Source organism: Hyaena hyaena, unplaced genomic scaffold (assembly GCF_003009895.1).
Source record: "Hyaena hyaena isolate Hyena2069 unplaced genomic scaffold, ASM300989v1 scaffold_38, whole genome shotgun sequence".
Taxonomy (NCBI): Eukaryota; Metazoa; Chordata; class Mammalia; order Carnivora; family Hyaenidae; genus Hyaena; species Hyaena hyaena.
In genome coordinates, this window is record NW_024080670.1 from 4,746,486 (window position 1) to 4,768,722 (window position 22,237).

Below are 22,237 nucleotides of genomic sequence, written 5' to 3' on the forward strand. Positions count from 1 at the left end.
AGTTACTGTTTTTTTAAAGTGTGTGCGTGTAAAAAAACGATTTTTTTGAGTGTGTGTATGCAAAAAAAAAAAAAAAAAAAGACTGTTTCTTTACGTTCCTGTATTATTTCCTTCCCAAAAAGATCTACGTGGCAATTTTTGAGATCCTGTATTGCTGAGGTAAGAATCAGTGTGCAATGATTAATAGCTTTCAACAAATGTACCCAAAAAGTGAGACTACCACATAATAGTACTAACATTTTCCGAGTGTGGTTTGCCTCATTGCTTCTTAATTATACACTGCATTCACCCATTCGAGAGTAAAATGTTCTATCCTTCTGGTATCTAAGCCACTTAAGATTTGATGATTTGGGACATCGCATAGATGTGGATTTTGAAATCACAGCTCACTTAATATAGTCCTTGGCACCCTGTGAGCCACAGCCCAGAACTTTCCCCAGTTTACAAAGAAGAAAACGGAGAGCATCGGCAATTTTCTCAAATTGACATGAATGAATTTACTACTGATGTAATTTGACCCTGGTTTGCTTGGCTACAAACCCTTTGCTCTTTCTATTGTCCATAATGCCTATGAAAAGTTCTCTGAGAAGCAAAGGAAGAAAAAGGAACCAAGGGAAGGACATAATGATTAAAGGTAAAAGGTGAAAGATGGAGACCAACTGTAAGAATTCCCAGAAAAAGAATTCAGAAAAAAGAAGAGAAAGCAGCAAAAACGAACCTAAGAAAATTTTCCTAAGCTAAAGAGAAGCCCACATTCCTGAGTTGAAGGGACTTGCCTTCAGTCTACTCAGAACCCACCCTGGGCGGGGGGTACTTGTCCTGTTAAGTCTTGAGGTGTTTTTCTACCTCAGGAAATTGATGGAAGGGGTTAAGCCTCAAAGAAATTCTAGAAGCGCAGCTGGCTCAGTGCTTGACTGAATGACCCACGGAAAGAGGAGCACCCCATGGCCTGTACCAGGTAACAGTATTATATTCTTCCAATAACTTTTCTTTCTTTTAGTTGAAGGTCAACCAGTTGGTCTTCAGTTTCAGTAACCGCTAAGGTTAATATACTCTGTAAAATACAGTTCTATGTCACAGGCCAGAGACGTAGGGGAAGGGACGTGCCTGGTTTGTGGCCTGTTGGGGAGAATATGTGGTTGAACCCAGAGCTTGGAGGCCCCACTGCTGAAGAGTATAATCCTGAATATCCAAGCTCCGAGAACCCCACAGAAAAAGACTCACCAGAACCACTCTGACAAGGATACTAATCAAACTCTGGAGCACAGATGCCCCTCCAGGTGCAAGCCAGAGACTTACTGTTTTCCTCCAAAGAATTGCACGGTATTGAGGGACGCGCTGATGGTTTTGGTCAGAAAGGGTCACGGACAAGAAGAAGGGGCTCTTCTCTGCATCATTCCCAATGTAATTCTGATGGACTGCAAGAGACACAGGTTTACAACAGTGAACATACAATTGATTCTTTCAGGCCCCAGTGGCGGTAGACAATTTTTCCTTTTCACACGAGGAGGGAGCAAGCATCCTAAACCCAGCTCAGAAAGGACCCTGATCAGGCCACGCTGATCACGCACTCCCATTTGACCTTGGCAGCGACTGGTTCAGGAATGTTCAGAAATGAACATGTGACCAATGCCAGCCAATGAGACAGGAGGAGAAATGGGTCAAGGGGTTTCCCGAAAGGCTTCTTCAGTCCTGAAGATGGCCTTCTCCTTGCTCTGGACATGATGGTGTCGAGAGGTGATGCCTGGAATTACTACAACCACCCTGTGACCCTGAGGAGGGCCAGCCTCGAGGACACCACTGAGCCTCTGAATCCACCAACCTGGCGCCTGCCTTACCTCTGAGTTTCTTGGTATCTGAATGATGGCGCTGGTTTTCTCTAGAGCCTCACTGCTCTGGGAACTATGCTTTCAAGCATTTGGGAACTTGACAACTTTCCCACTGACTTCTTTCTTTATAAAGGAATATGCCTTGTCTATAGCAAGCGAACTACTTAGAATAAAACAGTATCAGACTTTTAAAAGGATATCCTTTGTGCCTGATCACTCTCATTTTATAGTCCAAGCGTCACATCTTCTAGAAACACATGCATTCGCCTGATAAGCAATTTATCTGGCTTTTCTCTAATCTTGCGACAGTGATTATTCTTCCATTCACGTTTTCCGCCTTCCCATGTATGTTCACTTGAGCCCTTCACTTTAAATGGACATCACTCTTAATGACTGAGCTCTTGCTGTGTGCCAGGCGCAGGGCTTAGGGTTTCTCTCCAGCATATCTCACTGAAACGCCTATTCAAACCTACTAGGTATGTGTTAGTGATCCCTCCACTTTACAGAGAAGGAAATGAAGTCTCGGAGACATAGAGAGGTGATCGGTGTCAGGTCCTGTAGTTAAGAACGGCAGAACCAGGACTCAGACCCATTTTAGAGCCTCCCTGAGGGTAGGGACAATGAGCGCCTTGGCCAGTGTAATTGCGTGTTACCAGAGCCAATGCCTCTCCAGTTCTATGTTGACCCTCAGGGAATCATTTCTTCCCCTCATTGCCTTGAACTAAGTGTTCAACATCCGCTATAGACCTGTCTATAGTATTTGGTATAGGATAGTACTTGGTATTTGGCCTTGGTCAGGTCTAAAATTGATGTCTACCCTGCAAATTCAAATTGCCATTTAGAATATCTAATCCCCTTTAATTCCCAAGGGATGAAAACAACTGATGCGTGTGCATGTGTGTGTGTGTGTGTGTGTGTGTGTGTGAGAGAGAGAGAGAGAGAGAGAGAGAGAGAGAGAATAAAAAATCCTAGGGCTGAGGTTGGAACTGAATCTTCAAATCTACAAAGCTGACTACTAACCTGACATTAGTGTCCCTAAACTGGTTAGTTTCACACTTTTAGGGCACCAGAATAAATTACAGCAACACTATTTTTCATTTCCTTTTATCCCAACCACCATCATGGCATAATTACCTTGTCCTAAAAAATACTTGAAATACCATCTGGTGTGGTATTCTGGGTTTTCTAAGTGCACGTCTGTTCTTCGCCACGTACCCGGCAGGGCGGTCGCATTCTGTAAGTGAACAAAATTGTGCCATTAAGAGGCTTATTCAGAAAGTAAACAAGAAGCTGGCAATGAACCAGAGGCCAAAGAACCAAAAAAGTCCTTGTCAAAAGCGTACAAACAAGACTGTAGCCACATGTTCCCATTAGAAAAGATACCATGTCCACATCGCAGAAGCATTCTGAAGGTCCCTGGGGTATAGGAAAAGAAACCGAGTGATGGGTTCCGCTATTTCCAACTTGAGTAGAACTTCCTGGTTCGAAGCTCCAAATATTTGGCAGCTGGTGCCCCCTAGAGGCATGCCCTTCTGTTTGGCAACCCTGTAACAGGCACCTTTCACCCGGAACGCATCTCATCGGCCTCTTACTCAAGTTCATATTTTTTGGTAGAATATTTAAAATGTGTCACGAAATAACACAACGAATGGGGGGAAATATGGATAAACATAATGAATCATCTGAATCCTCTCCCCAAAGATAACCGCGATGAATGATTTGCCGTGGTCCCCTCTCATTTTTTCTTACATGTACACGTATATGTATTTTTCTTACCACAAAGCAATCATACTGAAAATGCGGTATGGAACTCCACTGACAGGCACATTGTGCCGTGTGTATACGGCAGACTGTTGGAACATACTTTTCTGATTCTGAGATGCTTCTCGTGATTTACTAGGTGCTTGTGGTCACGTGCGTTGTCACGTTGAAGGGGTTTCCGTCAATTGTGAGCTTACAAAGAGGCCACTGTCAGGAGTGAATATCGAATTTTACTGAAAGTTTTTTTGGCAACTATCGAGAGAACAGCTTAAATTGGGGGAAAATCATAGTAATGTAATGAATTACACTACTGGCTCTTCTGATGCTGAATGGCTTAGATTTCTGAAATGCATCTGACGAGGTCTCGGGATATAGTATTCCTTTGGTATACTGCTGGATTAGAAAAAATGAATTATGTATAGTATTTGTTAGTGAGATAGGGTTACAGTTTCTTTTCTGCATGTATTTCTGTCATGCTTTAGGGATATTACTTTTTTTTAATGTTTATTTTTGAGAAAGAGAGAGAGAGAGAGGGAGAGAGAGAGAGAGAGAAAGAGAGAGAGAGGTAGAGGGGCAATGAGACAGGAGACACAGAATCCAAAGCAAGGTCCAGGGTCCAGGCTCTGAGCTGTCAGCACAGAACCTGACGCGGGGCTCGAACCCACATGAGATCATGACCTGAGCCGAAGTGAGATGCTCAACCCAGCCACCCGGGAGCCAAAGTCAGATGCTCAACCCTGAGCCACGCAGGCGCCCCGGGGTTATATTGCTTTATATATATGCATGTATATATACATGCTTTCTCTGTCTTTCTCATGCTCTGGAAATACTAAAATACTCTCACTGAAAGAGCATTAAGGGCCAAGCATGAGGCCAAGCACTTTCTGTGCATCATTTCCATAGCACCTCCACCAAAGTTATGACATAGATTTTATTTCATCTCCTACTTTCAGATGAAGAAATTGAGGCCTGGAGACTTTAGCTATGCTGCCTAAGGTTGAGAAGCTCATAGGCAGTAGAGCTGAAACCAAAGTCAGTGCCAATTTTGGAGGGCTTTTTCTTCTTTTTAAACATGTTAACCATTATGTCATCGTCTGTGTTCTTTTTCATATTCTGCCCTTTTGCTCCTCAAGGAGTAAAAAAGTAGGTTAATGCTTAGCATTACTGTGCTTTTATTGAATTTTCCTTTTTAAAAAATTTTAAAAAATGCTTAATTTATTTCTGAGAGAGAGAGAGAGAGAGACAGTGTGAACAGGGGAGGGTCAGAGAGAGAGGGAGACACAGAATCTGAAACAGGCTCCAGGCTCCGAGCTGGCAGTCAGCACAGAGCCCGACGCAGGGCTCGAACCCACGAACCGCGAGATCATGACCTAAGTGAAAGTCGGACGCTTAACCGACTGAGCCACCCAGGTGCCCCTTATTGAATTTTCTTGAATTAAAAAAAAATCAGCTACTGATTGTGTGTGTGTGTGTGTGCATGTGAATATTTTAATTTGGTAATAATTTTGAGCTTACATAAACGTTGCAAGAATAAGACTGTAAAGGGCATCTCTCTACCCTTTTATCAGATTTACCTACTGTTAATATTTTATTCCATTTATTCATTTGTTCACTACTCTCTCTCTATACACACACACACACAATTTTTTCTGAACCATTTCAGACTAAGATGCATAAATAATAGCCCTTTATCCCTAAATGCTTCAGAGTGTATTTCCCAAGAATAGAGCTATCTTCTTACATAACCACACTTTCTATATCTATATCTATATATAATTTACCAACTTTTATAAATTTAACATCAATACAATACTTTAGTCTACCATCTGTATTCCCAATTATGTCAAATGACTCCAAAATGTCATTTAAAGCATTTTCCCTCCTGAGTGCAGGATGACTGAGTTGTCGTGTGTCTTCAGACCCCCTTCATCTGGAACATTTCTACAGACTGTCTTTTACAACACTGACATTTTTAAAAGAATGCAGCACAACCCCCTCCCCCTCTTCTTTTAAAAAAGAAAGCATTAATCCTGGGTTTGTCTGGCGCTTCCCCATGATGAGGTTAGGGTTATGCAGACCTGGTCAGAACGCTACGTAAGTGGAGCCTGCCCACAGCTTATCCTGTTTCCAGAACAGATAGATGGCTATTCCTCATTGGTGAGGTTTATGTTGATCAACTGTTTGAGATGTTGTTGCCTCTCGGTCTTGACCTTTTGGTGTGACTCAAGAAGAGCCATAATTGGGTTTTGTTCCTGGTAGAATGTCTGGATGATTCATTGTCAACAGAGTTCACTTTATAATCACAAGCCACCGCAGGGCCGGCCCACAGCCTACTATGCCTCTGGGCGGCACGCAGCCGCTGTCTGACTCTGAGGGTCTCCAGCCAGCCTCAGGCCTCAGCTGCCCAGATGCAGATGGGGTCCAGCTAAGGCAGCTGGCCTTAGCCAGTCAGATGCCACTGCAGCGGGTGCCACTGGCCCAAGGCCTTGGACGCTTTCAGCAGAGCCTGGAGCGGAGACTCGGAAGGAGGCGGCCAATTAGGCCTCTGGAGCTTCTCAGACTTGCATGGCACAGCCCTGGATCTTAGCTCTGTGCTTCTAGATTTGTTAAAATGTCACCCGTGGGCCCATTCTACCCCCTCCTCAGGATCTCTGTGGGCGGGGCCCTGGAATGTGCAATTTCACGAGCATCCCAGGTGATTCTGAGGAACACTGAATCTTGAGGAGCAATGCTCTATGCCAGGGGTTGGCAAAGAACCCAGGGAAGGCCATGAGCTTGGGTGAAACAAAACAAACAAACAAACAAAAATCTTTCTTTTGCTACCTTCTAGTGAAAATGTAGTGTTTCTTTCAATTACAAATGTATGCAAAAAAAAAAAAAAAAGGAGGGGGTCACAGATATTTTTAGAACTCATTATAGTGACTGCAGACATCTTGAATACTGTTTGCAACCTTTTCGGTTCAAAGTTACAACAGTTGTTAGACTTACTCCTGGCCTTGTTATTTAAGGTATTGATAAAAAAGGGTATATATTACTGTCTCATAAATTAGGTTTGAAAGAATCACTCCTGTAACTATTTTAATATAAGATTATTATTTTAATTTATGATCTCACGTGTTTTATGTGTCCAAAGATATCCAGAGAAGGGGCCTACAGGCCTCACAGACTGCCAAGGGGGTTAAGGGAAAAAGAAAATGACCTCCAGACTCTAGATCTTCTAAAGCCCTGAGTCTGCTTTCCCCCCTCCCAGAGGTCTGAACACTGGCTGCTGCAGAATAGAATAACACAAGGCAACGTGCAGACCCTTGGAAGGGAATCTCAGAGTGACAGACAGGACTCTGGCCAGCGGCATGCCCTGTCCCATATCTTTATTGCATAACAAGTGCCAATCATGAGGGTGTTTTTTTTCTTACTGTTTATTTATTTTTGAGAGAGAGAGAAAGACAGCATGAGAGTGCATATGCAGGGGAGGGGCAGTGAGAGAGAGGGAGACAGAGGGTCTGAAGAGGGCTCCTCGCTGACAGCAGTGGACCCACAAACCGCGAGACCATAACCCAAGCCAAAGTTGGACACTCAAATGACAGCCACCCAAGTGCCCCTATGAGGGTTTTGTTTTGTTTTGTTTTTTGTTTTTTTTAGTTATCAAAAAGTTACCTACTTGGGGCACCTGGGCGGCACAGTCAGTTGAGCATCTGACTTCAGCTCAGGTCATGATTTCACAGTTTGTGGGTTCGAGCCCTGCACGGGGCTCTGTGCTGACAGCTCAGAGCCTGAAACCTGTTTGAGATTGTGTGTCTTCCTCTCTCTCTGCCCCTCCCCTGCTCGTGCACTGTCTCTATCTCTTTCTCTCCAAAATAAATAAACATTAAAAGAATTAAAAAAAAAAGTTACCTACTTAACTTTTGTCTTCATTGAATCCTTAACTAGAATGGGGGGAGGAGAACCCAACACCGAAAAAGCTGTGAGTCTCGCAGAGCAAGACACTTCCTGTCCCTAGTTAGAATCACCTATGATGAGGTGTAAAGATAAGAATACACACAAGAACTGACAAAAGGAAGGAGACTAAGCAAGGAAACAAAATGGAGAAACACCTCTGCCCAAGACACCAGAACGACTCTAAAAATGAGTTCCGATTTCTGATGCTAAGTAACAGAAGTGGACGGTATAAACCTTGAGTGAATCATAAATGATATTTAAAATATGTATATGCTTGGGGAGCCTGGGTGGCTCAGTTGGTTAAGTGTCTGACTTCGGCTCAGGTCAACATCTCACGATTCCTGGGTTTGAGCCCTGTGTCAGGCTCTGTGCTGACAGCTAGCTCAGAGCCTGGAGCCTGCTTCAGATTCTGTGTCTCCCTCTCTCTCTGCCCCTCCCCTGCTCAGGCTCTGTCTCTCTCAGCCTCTCAAAAATAAATAAACATTAAAAAAATTTTTTTTTAAATAAATAAAATATGTATCCGCCCTTGTGACCACTCCCTGGATCCAAACAGAAAACATTTCCAGTACCCCAGAAGGCTTTCCCCAGTCAATACCCAATCATCTTCTGAGAGAAAGGTAACCATTATCCTGACTTCTGTCACCATGATTTGTTTTACTTGCTCTTGAACTTCACAGAAATGAAATCAGATCATGTGTATTTGTTTGAGTCAGGCTCTGTCTTCAGCCTCAAGTCTATGACATTCATCCGTGTTGGGGGCACAGGAACAGTTCACTCTCCCCCGTTGCCACGTAGCAGTCCCCGTATGAACCACAGTGTATGCATTCACCCTTCAGTTGATGGACATAGGGACTGTTTCCAATTTGGAGTCATTAAGAATAAAGTCACGTGAACATTCTTACGTCTGTCTTTTGCCGGACATAAGCACTCACTGCTGTTGGGTATACAACCGGGGACGAGAGGGGGCAGATGTTCCGTTTTAGTAGATACTGCCAAACTTTCAAAGGGGAGGCACCAATTTACACTACCGCCAAGATGGGGAGAGTTCTAGTGCCTCCACATCCTCTGACCAGCTCTTAGCATGTCATTTTCATTTTAGTGGTTGTGGAATGGGTGCAGTAGTGCCTAACTGTGGCTTTAATAATGCAACAAACCCTAACTCTTTTAAGGATAACCTATTTCACAGAGGATTTCAATGATAGAGAAACTTTGTCTACAACATTTAGGGTGACATGACACCAGGAGCACTTTATTTGACATTAACAGGAGAGTTCGGAGGAAATATTCTGATGGGCTCATTTGCCAGAAAACTAAAGCTTAACACTGCAGATGCCCACACTTATGCCATTTTATTTATTTTTTTGGTTAAATGTTTGTTTGAGAGAGAGAGAGACAGACAGAGAAAGAGCACGTGTTCATGGGGGAGGGGCAGAGGGAGAGAGAGAATCCCAAGCAAGCTCCACACTCAGCACAGAGCCCTAAATGGGGCTTGATCCCATGACCGGAAGATCAGGACCCCGGCTGATATCAAGAGTCAGACACTCAACTGACTGAGCCACCCAGCCTCTTATTAAATTATGCCCTTTCAGGTGAAGGTTTGCTAAAAGGTATTATGAAGAGTAATAAACTCAAACTTCTTTGTGACAGATGTACCTGACCACGCCCACAGTGTTAAGTGAGTCCTGAGACCAAGAAATCCTGAATCATTCCTGCATTGAATTCCAAAGCCCACAAAACCTCTTTGGTGACCTTCATGGTCTTTTTCTTCATACTTGTGCAATGAGAAGGAGAGAAACTGAATGAATCTGGCCAGGATATTTTGAGGAGGATGTAATCAGAATCCACATAGAACACCCTCATTTTACCTGACTATTCGCTCATGGTTGACTTTAAGCAGGAAAGCCATACACCACGGACTACGGACGAGACCCCCTGTTTTATCGAACGCTTGGGAGTTTTCATGTTTTTTTCCAGAGTGAAGTTCAATTAGTAAGTGAATGCATTTAAACGGACTTTACTTCAGTTTCTAGGTTTAAACTGCGGAGGGAACGCTGGCAGTAAAGAATATGAATTTTAAAAAAATACACTAAAGTCTTTTAAATTGCAAACGGAAATATAAGCTGGTTGAAAAAAGTGAAACCACACATAAATTAAAATCCGCTTCTCTTCCCCATCTTCCACGCCCTGGTGCACATCCTTTCCCTCTAAGGACCATTCTACCAGGTTGGTGTGGATAGTCCCAGAGCACTGTACGCATTTACAAAGGTGTGTTTACTATATACATACATGCACATGTCACACATCAGCGTCCACGTGCGTATATACACATACATTCATAACACACACATATATGTATATACACACACAAACTCTTTTCATAAATGGGATGGTCGTGTAGCTATTACACTGAGGCTTGTTTTTTTCCACTAAAGAAAATATCTTAGTGATATTTCTATGTCAGTACATTTAGATCTACCTTGTTCTTTTTAACGACTCTATAGGTTTTTAGAAAAATTAAACACTACTGCTGAGTAGAGATGGGGAAAATATGTAAACAGCACAAAAGGGCTTGACATAAAGTTACGGTTTTCTGACTTCTTCCCTGACCTGCCCTTTCCCTTCTCCAGAAGCAATCACTGTTAAATTCTTCTGTATTCTTTTGGAGACTTTCTTGCATACTGACAGACATATTTACCTTTTTTTCTGGTTTGCTTTTAAGGAAATGGGATGAAAAACTGATCGTTCCGGGACTTGCTTTTAGGTCTAATCCTACTGTAAACATTTTTCTATGGTGTATGCTATTACTTCATTCTTTCTAACAGCTACTAAGCATTCCACTGAATACATGTATTATAATTTATGTAATTATTCCTCTACTGATGGAAATTGAAGTTGTTTCCAGGGTTTTTTTTTTTTTTTTTCTATTTTAAATAATGCTAGAATACACCTCCTAGCAGTAGAACTGCTGGCCAAATGGTATACGTACTTTTGTTCATGTCTCCTGCCCATTTCTTCACTGGATTGTTTGTTTTTTGGGTGTGGAGTTTGGTGAGTTCCTTATAGATTTTGGATACTAGCCCTTTATCTGATATGTCGTTTGCAACTAACTTTTCCCATTCCGTTGGTTGCCTATTAGTTTTATGGATTGTTTCCTTTGCCGTGCAGAGGCTTTTAATCTTGATGAGGTCTCAGTAGTTTATTTTTGCTCTTGATTCCCTTGCTTTTGGGGATGTGTCAAGTAAGAAATTGCTGCGGTGGAGGTCAAGGAGGATTTTTCCGGCTTTCTCTTCTAGGGTTTTGATGGTTTCCTGTCTCACATTCAGGTCCTTGATCCATTTTGAGTTTATTTTGGTGTATGGTGTGAGAAAATGATCTAGTTTCATTCTTCTGCATGTTGCTGTCCGGTTCTCCCAGCACCATCTGTTAAAGAGGCTGTCTTTTTTCCATTGGATACTCTTTCCCGCTTTGTCAAAGATTAGTTGGCTGTACATTTGTGGGTCCGATTCTGAATTCTCTATTCGATTCCATTGGTCTTTGTGTCTGTTTTTGTGCCAATACCATACAGTCTTGATGATTACAGCTTTGTAGTAGAGGTATACACATTTTTAATTATTGCTAATTGCCCTCCCAAAAGGCTGTACTCATTTACATATACCCCAACTGCGTGTAAGAGAATCCTCCCACGTGAAGGAAGAGAGATTTAGAAAAGGCTCAAAGACTGTCCCCCTGTTCCACAATATACTAATTGACACATACGGGTGAGCTGTGAGGGAGGCCTCCAGTGATCTACCCCGGGGTCACACTCATTTTAATTAATAATCTGCATGAGCACGCAGATGGCGGGAGAAGCACACTGGAAGGTAATACAAAGCTTTCCAGGGGGTTAGCTAATAGGGCAGGTGACAGAATCAAGATGTCCAGAAAAACCCCTTTTGACAGTCAGCAGTTACGGGACACGCCGATGAGATTAAATTCAGTACGGATGATGCAAATCCCTATGTTTGGGGACAAATCCAAGCTGCGGGAGGACAGGACGGGGGAGGCCAGGTGCTACAGAGCAGGAAGTGGCGCCCATTTCACCCATCAGGAAACCGAGGCTCGGAGAAGTTGAGTCATCAACTGGTGAGTGACAGACCCGAGGCGGGAACCCGAGTTTGACTCCAAAATGGTCTACACACGCCACGACCACCGCACAGCCCGACAAGAGCACATGTGAGGAAGACTGAGGTGAGGGGTAGCATATTGAAGGTTCATAAGGAGGCTTGAGAGCGAGCGAGCGAGCACGCGCAAGGGACAGAAGACGAAGAGCCTGCTCCACCCTGTGGCTGTGGGGCGGGGGGCACCTGGAGCCCCGAATTCAGTTCCGAGAACCTCAGCTTAACATTAACCACCTCTCTGGTGGCCAAGGAGCAGCAGTGAGGCCGGTGGTGGGTGGAACGGCGTCCAGGTCTTCGGAGACAAACAGCAGGTGTCCTGGAATGCTGCAGGGCCTATCCCGCCGAAGAGGGCCAAGCCGTATGCCGTGGGCTACAGAAAATGTAAACAGAAACTCTGAGTGGAAAATGTAGATGATGAATTCTGTCCAAGAAGAAGAACCCTTGGGACTTCCTGAGCGACCAGGGTGGCAGGGGTGTCTCTGGCTGTAAGGAGGGGACTTGTGCTGGGTGTGTGCAGAGCTTCAGGATGGGGCTGGCTGCTGGACCAAGCCTTGATCAGAAGCCTGTGGTTTTCAGCCCCAAGGTGAAGCCTGTGGGAGGGGAGGGGCCACGGAATGATGTAATCATTGACGGCCAACGATTTGCTCAGTCATGCTTATGTGCTGGAACCCCTTCGTGGCGGGGTCCCTGCGTGGTTCCAAGGTGCTGGGAGGGTGGTCCTCCTGGTGGGAGCACGGAAGATCCGTGCCTGGTGCATCTCTCCCATTTGGCGGCTCCTAAGTCGCACCATTTGGAATAAACTGGTGATAGTAAGTAAGGTGCTTTCTGAAATTCTATGAGTTGTTTTAGGAAATTATTGGAAGGATGGGGCGGGCGTAGGGGGGCAGTGTGTAAGAACCCCTGACTTTGTAGCCAAGTGGGACAGAAGTGTGGGTGACCTGGGGACCTGATGCTGGCGCCTGGTGGCTGAAGTGAGGGCAGCCTTGTAGAGCTCACGCCGGGTAGTTAGGGTCAGAAATGAACTGAACTGTAGGACACTCAGCTGGTGTCCAGTGGAAAACAACTGATCGAGGAGAAAGCGAGTTTCCCTTTCCTGCAGGCGTATTCAAGCAGGGGCTGATGAGCTCGCTGTGGCAAAGCTGTTGCAGGGACTCATATCTCATGAGGGGCCTGGCCTAGACCAACTCTAAGGCAGCAAACAGTCAATGGATGGGCGCTGATCTGCAAACTTCTTATCGGTCCATGGCCAAGTGTACGGAGAGCAAGCACCTAGGAACATTTACTAGCAATTTGACGTTCCTATGACACCAAAGTCACGTTCAGTGGATTCATGTCTTTAAATAGAATCCAGACCTATCCGGGTGTTATGAAATTTGGTGGGGAGTTATACCAACGGGGTGCTGCATACTGGTTGCACATAGTAGGGCCACACTGAGTTCTGCAACCGATCGGAAATAAAAAAGTGGGTCCTTTACCATCAGTGGTCTCAGAAACACTGCTCAGAGGCTCCGGCCTCACTGTGATACCCCTGGGAACCATCCTATGCAAGTAGGGCTTTTCCTCTTACTTTGCACTATGCCCCTCAATGTTTTCCCCATAGTACTTCCCAAAATTTGCTATCCTCTTATCTGTCTGTGTTACTTGTTTTTTGTTTTTTTTTTGACTGCTCCCTCTGCCAATCTATGAGGACTCCGGGGCAGGGATATCCGCAATCTTACTCCTACGTGACCAGTGCACAGGCTATCTGGCACCGAGAAACGAGCCAGAGAATGAAGGTTGAATGAGTGACTTGACTTATTACATGAAAGGCATTCCTGATATAGCTTTTGTTTTTGGTAACGATGGGGTAGGTTATTCAGCCAACGCTCCCGCTAAAAAAACTAAAACTACTAGAAAAATATTAAAAACATCTCCTTAAAAGCCCTGGGGTGCCTGTGAGATAGTCAGGAATTACCAGCCCCAACAGGCAGGTGGGAAGCCAGAGAGGTAAGAGGACCAAGGATATCTTTTTTTGAGGATATTTGTCAATCCTGGGGAAACTAAACTTGGGGCAAGAAGGCAGAGAATCAAAATCCCAGACCTGCTGAAGCAGGTAGGAGACCCAGCCCACATTACACTAGGGCCCCAAAGGGCTACACGTGGAAGGAAAACGTGAGCCAGAAGAGACCCCTCTACCACAAAAATTAGAGGGCAGGTTGCCACAGTGCTGAGCAGAGCTGAGCAGGGAGTGCCTCTGAGGTGCTGTGTCCACAGGCCAGGCTTCACGTAAACTTTCAGCTCTGTTCTGCACCACCAGGGTGGCTCGGGCAGTCTCAAGCTGGTGTCTGGCAAATGTGGACCCTCACTCCGATTCTGACATCAACTCAAATTTGTTTTATCCCCACAGCACCAAGGATTTCTGCGACACCAACTGGGTGTCTGAAACTCCACTCCATTCTGACACCATCTCCCTGGAGACAACGTCAGATCCCACAGGTGAAGGGCTCCATCCTACCAGACTGCCTTCCTTCCGCCACAGACGTCAATCCCAAGTCCGGGTTGTCACCTGTCCTTCTGACCAACTGGATACAGATCAGAGGTTCCAATGACCCCCTCCTGTGTTCAATTAATTTGCTAGAGTGGCTCACAGGACTCTAGAGAAACATTTTACTGACTAGATTACTGGATTAACTACTAACTAGATGTCTTACCCAAGGATGTAACTGAGGAAGAGCCGGATGGAAAAGACGCATAAGACAAGGTAGGTGGATGCCCTCTTGGCCTGCTACTCTCCCTACATCTCCCCATGTCCCCCACCCAGAAGCTCTCTGAATCCCGTCCTTTGGGTTTTTGTGGAGACCTCATCGATTGATTAAATCACCGATTGAGCTGTGATTGATGAAGTCCTTGGCCATTGGCAACTGAACTCAATCTTCAGCCCTTCTCTTCTCCTTGGAGGTTGGGAGCCAGGGGTGGGATGGAAAGTTCTACCCCCTGTAATTATGTGGGAGATCTCTCTGGTAACCAGGCCTCCATCCCTAGGGGCTTTCCTATAGTCACTTCATTAATGTGACAAAAGACACCTTTATCACCCGACTTAGGACAGCAAGTGTTTGGAAGTGGGCCAAAGACCAAATATACAGTTCTTATTTTGAATCACAGCGAAACATTCCCTACTCAAAGGCAGCGCAACCTAGGCCTCCTCTTGGTCCTGAAAATTCATTTTCTAGAACAACACCAGCACACCATTAGGTGGCTGCGCACACAGAGAAACCCAGGCCACCACCACACCGTGAGCACGGGCCAGCTTCACATACTGCAGTTCTCAGTCACGGATGGTAAAATCAGTGTACTGACAATGTGCAAAGAAGTCAAGGCAAATTCAACATTATCCTCAATGGAACGGGAAGTAAAAGAAGTGATTGAGCCGGGGCACCTGGCTGGCTCAGATGGTGAACTGTCTGACTCTAGGTTTTGGCTCCGGCCATGATCTCACGCTTCATGAGATCAAGCCCCGAGTCGGGCTCTGGGTGCTGACAGCATGGAGCCTGTTTGGGATTCTCGGTCTCCCCTCTCTGTCTGCCCCTCTCCTGTTTGTGCTCTCTCTCTCTCTCCCTCTCCCACAAAATAAAGAAATAAAAACTTAAAAAAAAAAAAAAGGAAGTGACTGAGCCACTCTGAACTAGGCAATGTTTCTTTGAAATGATATGAAAAGCAGGAGAAACAAAAAGAAAAAGATAGATGGACGAGACATCATTAAATTTAAAAACCTCTGCACTTCAAAGAACACAATCAAGAAAGTGAAAATACAAGGGGCGCCTGGGTGGCTTAGTCAGTTGAGCGTCCGACTTTCGCTTAGGTCATGATCTCGCGGTTCGTGGGTTCGAGCCCCGCGTCGGGCTCTGTGCTGACTGTCAGCTCAGAGCCTGGAGCCTGTTTCGGTCTGTGACTCCCTCTCTCTCTGACCCTCCCCTGCTCACGCTGTCTCTCTCTCTCTCTCCTAGAAATAAATAAAAACATTAAAATTTTAAAAAAAAAAAAAAAAAAAAAAGAAAGTGAAAATACACAGTCTGTGGAATGGGGGAGAGTTTTTGTGAACCATGTATCTGATAAAGGTCTAGGATCCATACGGTATAAACAGCTCTTAAAATCCAATAAAAAAGGAGAAATAGCCCAATGATGAAATTACGTTGCAGTTTGTTTCTTTGTGCGTTTGAAAAATTTTAAGCATCTCCATACACACACTGTCCCTTCTAGTGCACTGACGGCTTTCGCTAACTCAGAGCAAGCCAGCTTTTTTCTTCCCTCTCAGTCTCACGTTGCACCAAGGTCTTTTATCAGGGTGAACACTAACACTGGCCGGAGGCTTTTAACTGAAGGCCATCAATACAAAACACAGGCGTGGTGCTCCAACTCAGCACTCTTGCTCAGTGGTTCTGGGAGGAACAAAATTGAAAACAGTATTTGAGCCTTGCTATCATATTTCCCAAAGAAGCAATCTGAGACAGGGCTGTTTTGAACACAACAGTCCACAACAGTCCACAACAGTCCACAGTGATTTGTACATCAATAACTCCACCAAATGGTTCCAAAGATGTCAAGTGAACTGCCCACAGTCACCCTGCTGGTGAGCTGTGGACTCACCGTTTGAACCCAGTCGGTCTGACTCCAGGGCCTCTAGAGGCAGTTTTTAATCCCTGACCAGGTCCAGAGTGTGTGCGGTGTGCTTGGTGAGCCTAGGACCACATTTCTTCTTTCTTAGGAAGTGTGGATTTCCTCTAGAGACTGGTTCTGGGAGGGGGCAGAGTGGTGCTTCCGTGTGGTGGGGCAAGTCCAGTAGAGTTTGCTCATTCGAGGCTGGGCTAACGTTCTGCAAAACTTTGGGTAGCGCGAGGATGTCATGAGACACAAAATCCTCTGGCGTCTCTTGGTACTTAGGTTCTCAAACCAGAAACTCAGCATGGTGGCGCTTGCTTTGTGAGCGCTGGAGAATGAAGACTTAAGTGTTCTTGCTCTGGGGACACAGTTGGCTGCTCAAGTCTGCGGTAATAAGACTGTCTCGTTTCAGGAGCTGGGCCATTTGGGGAGGGCTGTCTCCAAGCTTCAGAAGCAAGTTCCCCGGGGGGTTGCTTCCTCTGTGTGGGTCAGTTGACATCGTTTTGGAAAAGGAGTAGGTGGGCACCTATTCAGAGTTCCAGCCGAAGATGGGACGGTCTCCTCATTTCTCAAGGAGCAGTGGCGAGGATACCACATCTGGGTGTGTGATCTTAAGGCCACAGCTGAGATGAGCGATAGCCTCCTGGATGCTGTGGCCTTTCAAGTTAAATCCACGGGCCTTCACCAGGAATCGGATCAAGGAGGCAGTCAGGAAAGCAAGGCCAGCAACACAGCAGCGATCGTGTTGGCAACCACAACCATGATTGCCATTCTAGCCACCATTTATTGAGTGCTTACTGCATGGCGGGCATAGTACCAGTGGCTTTTCCAGCTTGGCTCACTGATTCTTTTCAATAATCCTGAGACACTTTCTATTGTGTAGATGAAGAAACCAAAGCTTGGAATGGCTGGGTTACTTGCTCGGGGACATAGAGCTAGGAGGGGGGTGGGGTGGGTGGGGGTGGTGTAAAACTTGAACCCAGGCTTGTCTGACTCCAAAACTGGGGTGGGGTGGGGGAGGGCGCTAAAGCACTCTGATGGCCTATCTCTCAGAGAGGTAGCAAAGAAGGACAATAGGGGATGATAGTAGACTCTGGATGTAGTTCTGGGGGTACATCTCCAAGAGTAGAGTGGGAGTGGAAGTCCGAAGAAAGGCAAGCAAGGTGAGCCCCTGTGGCCAGCAGCAAGGAAGACCAGGAGACCCCAGAAAGAGGGCTTGGGCCCAAGTATGGCAGACAGATACCTAGCCCTGGTATCATCTCTGAATCAAGATGATACTGGATAACTGCAGTAACTCTTGCATCTCCCTCCCGAACCCCATGTTGCTTACATGGCCGAGCCGAGCTGACCAGCTTGGCAAAGGGGACAAGCTGGGATTCTGGGGCCTTCCACAAAAGGTGTCACGGCTATGAATTTTTCTTCGGTTCCACTGCTGGCAGACTACCTTTCTGTCTCCTTGCCTTCATTATAGAAATAAATTGTCTTAATGCTTGTTTATTTTTGAGAGAGTGCAAGCGGGGGGGGGGGCAGTGAGAGGGGGACAGAGGATCTGAAGTGGAGCTCGAACTCATGAACCATGAGATCATGACCTGAGCTGAAGTTGAACGCTCAATTGACTGAGCCACGCAGGTGGCTATTATAGATCTTTTAAAGGGTTCACATCACTCGATTAAGAGCACCGTCCATACAAAGAATAATGGCATTTCCCCTTCATGTCTGCTTCACATGAAACCCTGAAGAGCTCCATTTAGCTCTTTCTAGGCTGCATTTAGGCAAGTGTTCGTGGCATCACAAAGCATCACAGACTTGTCACTGCTGTGTCACAGGTGCTACAGCCATGCCTTAGCTCCTGGTGCTATAATCAAGTGCTTATGACAATATGGGGGGAGGGGGCTTCCTTACCTCATCCGAAGAGCCATTTTCCACTCTGAATCTTCCAGCCCTTTGGATGGCTCCATCGGCGTCACTGGAAATAAGCTAGGAGACAAGAGAGCTCTCGGTTAGGTAGCTGGGTCACCATGCGGAAGGCCCTTCTGTCTGTCTGTGTCCGTCCTATAAGTAAGCCAAATCCGATGAGCGCTGGAGGGCCCAGCCTGGAAGATAATGGTCTTTCTGAAGCTCTGTCAGCCAAGCCCTCACACAGTCGGCCCCCACAGTCTTTAGGAAGCTGAAGAGTGAGGATCCCCTGCGCCCCCACAACCCATAAGTGTAGGAAAACAAGAGCATCAGATCTAAATGTGAGCATTTCCAATAAAATCTAAACGTGAGCATATTCCAAAGCTGAAAACTATTAAAGGGATGCTCCCTGGAAAAACAACCTTAAAACACATCACACGTGGACAAGGGCAGCTCACAGATGGCAAAACCGAAAGAAAGCCAAGTCTCAAGTTCAGCCGTCTTCACAGGAAAGCCTAAAAAACAATTAATGGCTGGCATGAACTCAAGGCTCTACTAACAGCACAGAAAGCTCTTGTGCTCCAGTTGTAAATGGTCTCCAAAAGGCCAATTAGCCCCTTCCGAGGCAGGCAGGCTCTATTTGAGCTCTGGCAACACGTCGCTTGCAAATAGGCCATCTTCAAGGAGCTCACTGGTAGGGTGAGATGAGTGAGATCAGGGCCTTGTGCATCAGTTCAGTCCTAAAATGACTGATTCGAGATTTAATTTACTTTCTCCCCAAACTCCTAGATTTCTCAGTAGCAACTTGGGGAAATGACATGTCTTTTTTTTTTTTTTTTTTTTTTTTTTTAAAGAAACTGCCACAATTTGTAGCAAAGATGTGGCAAGAATTTCCATTTCTCATTAGAAAACGCTTGCCCCGGCAGGGGTGGGGGGTGCTTCTTACTGCTCTAACTCAAGGCTCACTTGGTCAAACATACACAATTTCTTAAAATTTTTTTTTTTAAATGTTTTATTTCTAAGAGAGAGAGAGAGACAGCGTGAGCAGGGGAGGGTCAGAGAGAGAGGGAGTCACAGATTGAAACAGGCTCCAGGCTCTGAGCCGGCAGTCAGCACAGAGCCCGACGCGGGGCTCGAACCCACGAACCGCGAGATCATGACCTAAGTGAAAGTCGGACGCTTAACCAACTAAGCCACCCAGGCGCCCCAAACATACACAATTTCTTAAGAAGGGTTGTTAGCTCATAGCTTCATTCGTGTTAAGAGACATAAAGGTGTGGAAATGGAAAAAAATCAAGGGAAATTCTATACATTTTCCCAAGGACAATAATTGGCAAAAGGCTGTTAAATCTTTTCCACGATCATTATAAAAATAACAGTATCTCCTATTTACTGAGCGTTTCTCCATGCCGTGTACTCTTCTGACCTTCACATGCATTCTCTCAAAACCAGTAAGGAAACTGAGGCAAGGAAAGGTAAAATAGCCGGCTGCAGTCACATACGGGTTGGTACATGGTAGGCCCGGGGATGTGAACACAGGCAGGCAGACTTCAGAAACCCATTATCCTCACCTAACTGTTCTCCGGGGAAGGTCTGTGAAAAGGCCCAGGTTTTAAACCTGCTCTTTATCCTGCAAAACCATTGCTAAAAACAAATGAAAGGATTTTTATATGTATGTCTAGCTATTTATGGCATCAGATTATCCCGCGGTCGGTAAACTGAAGATGAGCCACAGAGGCTGTGCGGTAAAGCATTTATCCTGGCCCGGGGCACCTGGGTGGCTCAGTCGGTTAAGTGTATGACTTTGGCTCAGGTCATGATCTCACGGTCTGTGGGATCAAGCCCTGCAGAGGGCTCTGTGCAGACAGCTTGGAGCCTAGAGCCTGCTTCGGATCTCTGTCTCCCTCTCTCTGCCCCTCCCCTACTCACTTGCACACACACCACTCTCTCTCTCTCAAAACTAAACAAACATTAAAAAAAAAAGTTAAAAAAAAAAGAATTTAACCTTGCCCAACAGAGGTGTGGCTTTGGCCTTGGCTCCTGAGAGGTCAACTCTGAGCCCTGGGAATGTTCTGCAGGAGTGTCTGTTTACCTGGGACTTTGAGCCACGCAGGAAAATAACATGACTTATGGTGAGGGCTTTGGGTTATATGGTATGAGATCTACCTCTGGACACCAAGACTCAGGTGAGCCTCCCTGGTGCACGTGCTCTCACATGTCCTTGCCACGAGGAGTTGATGCTGTCCAAGACCCCACTGCAAGAGGACACCAGGAAGCTGCACTTGGAACCCTCCCGGATTCTGTCCCACATGCCTGTTGTTCCCTTGGCTGATCTTAATCTATAACCTTTCGCTGTGATGAACCCTAAGGGAGCTTAACGGCCTTCCCTAGACTCCGTGAATCCCCTTCTGGCAAATGACTAAACCTGAGAGTGGCCCTGGGGACCCCTGTACTCTGCAGTTAATGTCAGAAGTGAGGTCTGGTGGGCTGCTGCCTAGTTTAGAGAGACCACTTCTAAAGTATAAGGGCAAGGTGAACGTAGGTGTCCTGGGGTCACTGCCATTTTCACAGGGGAAAGTATAGAGGATTCGGTGTCAATCTCTTCTTTGCCTGTGAGCATCTACTCACGGTCTGTTAAAATATTAAAATTTAGGTCATAGCAAACAGGTTTCAAGTCAAGTGTTCTTGGTGTTGGCTGCCTCGAGGGCTTTGGGAGAAGTGTTCTGAGGTCACATCTGGAGAGAGAAGAGCTGCAATCAATTAATTATGTCTGACACAGGTGTATAAAGAGACGGGGGATGAGCACTCCCCTGAATTGGAGGTTGGTAGATACGGTCCTCTCTTGAGCTAGTAACAACCAGAACTCAAAGCCTTGGGAGAAGTGACAGTCATTCACTGATTCACTCATTCATTCACGTAACAAACACAGAATGTCTACACTCTATTTCCAGACACTGACAGGCACAGGCAATAAGGCCCTTTCCCATGCTGAGATCTGAACAAGAAGGCTGTTGCTTGTCTTGCTTAAAAGGTTCAAGAAGCAGAAAGGAAGGACATGGTCAATGATCCGATGGCTGGAAGGAATTTGGCTCCCTCTGAACTTAACTTAGGAGCCTGAAACCCATAGGCACTAAACTCGGGCCTCAGGACGACCTGGTTAATTAACTCTCTCACCTTTCCCGTCTCTACTACCAGCATCCGCACCCACGTTGCTGTCATCTTTCCCCCGGATGACTGTAACCACCTCCTATCATATCGGTGCACCCCAGGCACACTTGCTTCTCTCCGGCCCAGTCTGTACACCGTAGCCGGCAATTCTGGCAAACTGCAACTGTGACCGTCCCACGATCTCACCTCTGTCCACGCTGCTCCTTCCCCCCAGAGGACGTGCAAGGAAGGCCCTCTCCCATCTTCCCCTAAAGAACTCCTGCTCACCTTTCATATTCACTGCAGGCAGGGGACTTCCCTGCCCTCACCGCCTGGGAAAAGGACCTCGTGGTAAGTTCGGAGCACTCCTGCCCAGTTGTGAGTTACATTTCTTTGTGTGATTTCTTGATTCATGCTGTTTCTCCTCACGTGCTCCCTCCACTCCCCAACCATAAGCTCCACGGAGACAGCAATTATATTGGATTTTTTCCCCACTGCATCCCCAGAGCTAAGCACACAGCCTGATGGTATAGATGTTCACTCTTAACTACTTGGCAAATAAGAAATACGTGAATAGACAGAGGGCAAATTCCTACCGAAATGATCAAAGGAATATAAAAATGTGGGCAAGACCCATGCCAGTCCTGGAAACCAGAGGTTCATGACTCAAGCAAGAAATTTCCAGGTCTATCATAAAGGAAAGGCCAAAGTGAAGGACAGGCCACAGGACCTAAATCACCAGGTGCAAGAGAGAGTGAGGCTGCGTGGTAACTGAATCAGATCTAGTGCATCAGACTGACATCCTGGGCTCCTGCTGGCAGGGCCTGCCTGAGAAGAGTGTGGGGGTGAGGGCAGTAGGTGGGCAGGCGATTCAGA

The 22,237-nt window shown here is 45.9% G+C and overlaps 1 protein-coding gene across 2 annotated transcripts in view; it reads right to left on the reverse strand.

Annotated features, from left to right (window-relative positions):
• The window catches only part of GARNL3 (GTPase activating Rap/RanGAP domain like 3), a 152,960-nt gene that overhangs the window by 65,799 nt on the left and 64,924 nt on the right, over window positions 1–22,237 (reverse strand). For both annotated transcript variants that reach the window (XM_039229480.1, XM_039229479.1), the window contains exons 4-6: window positions 18,221–18,295; window positions 2,964–3,063; window positions 1,300–1,418 (exon numbers count right to left, since the gene is read on the reverse strand). In XM_039229480.1, coding sequence (XP_039085411.1) covers window positions 1,300–1,418; window positions 2,964–3,063; window positions 18,221–18,295 — 294 coding nt within the window. The remainder of the gene's footprint in view (window positions 1–1,299; window positions 1,419–2,963; window positions 3,064–18,220; window positions 18,296–22,237) is intronic.